The following is a 1,706-nucleotide window of genomic DNA, read 5'->3' as shown; positions in this document are numbered from 1 at the left end:
GGGCAGGGGGGGGAAGAGTAGGGGGGGGGGGTCCCTCTGCAGCCAGAGCCAGGAGGGAGAGCAGAGGACATGGGCCATGGAAAGGAGGAGCCAGCAAACTCCTAGGACTCAACGGACTGGGGCTGTGAACCTGCAATTCTGGCACCCATAAACCCTTGGGAAGCAAATAAGCTTCATACCACCTGTGCTGCAGGTGCCTGTGGGAGGGGATGTGCGCAAACACAGCCTGAGGTGGGCAGCGTGGGGACGATGCTGTGCTGCAGCCCCCAGCACTGACCCTGCAGAGACGCTGGGCAACCCTCAGCTGGGGGCTGGGTCTTCCCGAGAAGGCAGACCTGTGTCCCACTGATGTGCAGGGGCTTGGGAGAGATGGGGACCGGCTCCCCAGGCTGAGACAAACCAGAGGTCTGGTACCCTCTCCCACATCTAGGCTCGCAGGGCAGTGAGCTGTGCCTGTGCCTTGGCCAGGGGAGGACAGAGCCCAGCATCCTCCTGGGGACTATCCAGGGTCCCCCCAGAGGAGAAGGGCACCCCCACAGCCCCAGAGGGCACTGGTCCCAGGCACTGGGGGAGGCAGTGGGATACACGCAGTGCCCCTGGAGTGATGGCAATGCCAACTCTGTGCTCCTGGCCCTGCTCACCCAGCAGGCGGTGCAGGATATGGCAATGCATCATTCCCCTCCCAGAAGACCCTCCCAAGTAAGACCCACCCCAGGGTGCCAGAGCACTGGCCTAGCCCTGGACACACAGATCATGCTCAGCTGCAGCCATTCATTGTGGGACAGGACAGAGGGACCCCGTGGGCAGCGCCCCGCTCCCCCCGCAGTCACACCACAAACTTGGTCTTGGTGAGGGAACCACTCTTGGTGGCCGTGTCCGCGTGAGCCTGGTACCCAATGGCCACCTTCTGCGACAGGCCCAGGTGCTCCTTGTAGACACGCCTGGAGGAGGGAAGGGGCTACGTGAATGGGGCAGCATCACTTCTCTCACTGGCTCCCTGCCCAGGGACCCCATTACACCCAAACCTGGCCCCACACAGCCCCCTCACGAAGCTGCATTACCCAATGTGGGTGACCCCTTCCCGGTTCTCTGCTTCCCGGGTCCAGATGGCTATCTTGTCCCCCTTGGCACGGATGTTGATGACAGCCCCGCACACCTCGTTGCTGTACTCGTCAAACATCTCCCCAATGAGGCACAGCAGCTGCCGGGAGAAGAGGAGACCGGGACAGTCCCCACTGGGGCTCAGCACTGCGGCAGGGGGAAACGCTGCTGCCAGGACCCTGCAGGCCAGCCCGAGCGGGGCCGCACTCACCGTCTCCAGCCAGAAACGGTCCAGCTCGGTGTGCCGCTGCTGCTTGGCCAGGGTGATGAGCCAGCGCCCACCACGCTTGTTCTGGCTGTCCTCCCACATGGGCTCGATGCCGTCCTAGGGACAGGCAAGGGGATGGTCAGGGGCACCAAGCACCCAGCCAGAGCCAGCTCGCGGAGCTGTGAGCAGCCAGGCAGGCTTCCCCGCCTCCCCTATGGCCAGGGCACCCTGCCAGCCCCACTGGCACCCAGTGTGCCCACATAATGCCGGGTGCTGCAGGAGGCTCTGAGGAGGGACTGCAGCCGAGGGGGTGTCGCACCTTGAAGAGGGAGTAGTCGCAGCCAGATGTGAGCTTGCTGGCGAGCTGGATGTGGCCGAGACGGCTGCGCCGGGGGGG

General features: G+C 64.4%; 1 protein-coding gene across 1 annotated transcript in view; it reads right to left on the bottom strand.

Moving 5' to 3' along the window:
• Positions 1-759: 759 nt before the first annotated feature.
• Positions 760-1,706, bottom strand: part of LOC103923962 (eukaryotic translation initiation factor 4E type 1B-like) — a 4,447-nt gene continuing 3,500 nt past the window's right edge. The window contains exons 2-5 of the mRNA XM_009332396.1: positions 1,629-1,692; positions 1,313-1,426; positions 1,062-1,201; positions 760-941 (exon numbers count right to left, since the gene is read on the bottom strand). Of these exons, the coding sequence (XP_009330671.1) occupies positions 827-941; positions 1,062-1,201; positions 1,313-1,426; positions 1,629-1,692 (433 nt within the window). The 3' untranslated portion in view covers positions 760-826. The remainder of the gene's footprint in view (positions 942-1,061; positions 1,202-1,312; positions 1,427-1,628; positions 1,693-1,706) is intronic.

The sequence above is a fragment of the Pygoscelis adeliae genome, unplaced genomic scaffold, assembly GCF_000699105.1.
Source record: "Pygoscelis adeliae isolate BGI_AS28 unplaced genomic scaffold, ASM69910v1 Scaffold379, whole genome shotgun sequence".
NCBI lineage: Eukaryota > Metazoa > Chordata > Aves > Sphenisciformes > Spheniscidae > Pygoscelis > Pygoscelis adeliae.
Note: the sequence above shows the minus strand (reverse complement) of the source record. Positions and strands in the feature narration are given on the sequence as shown.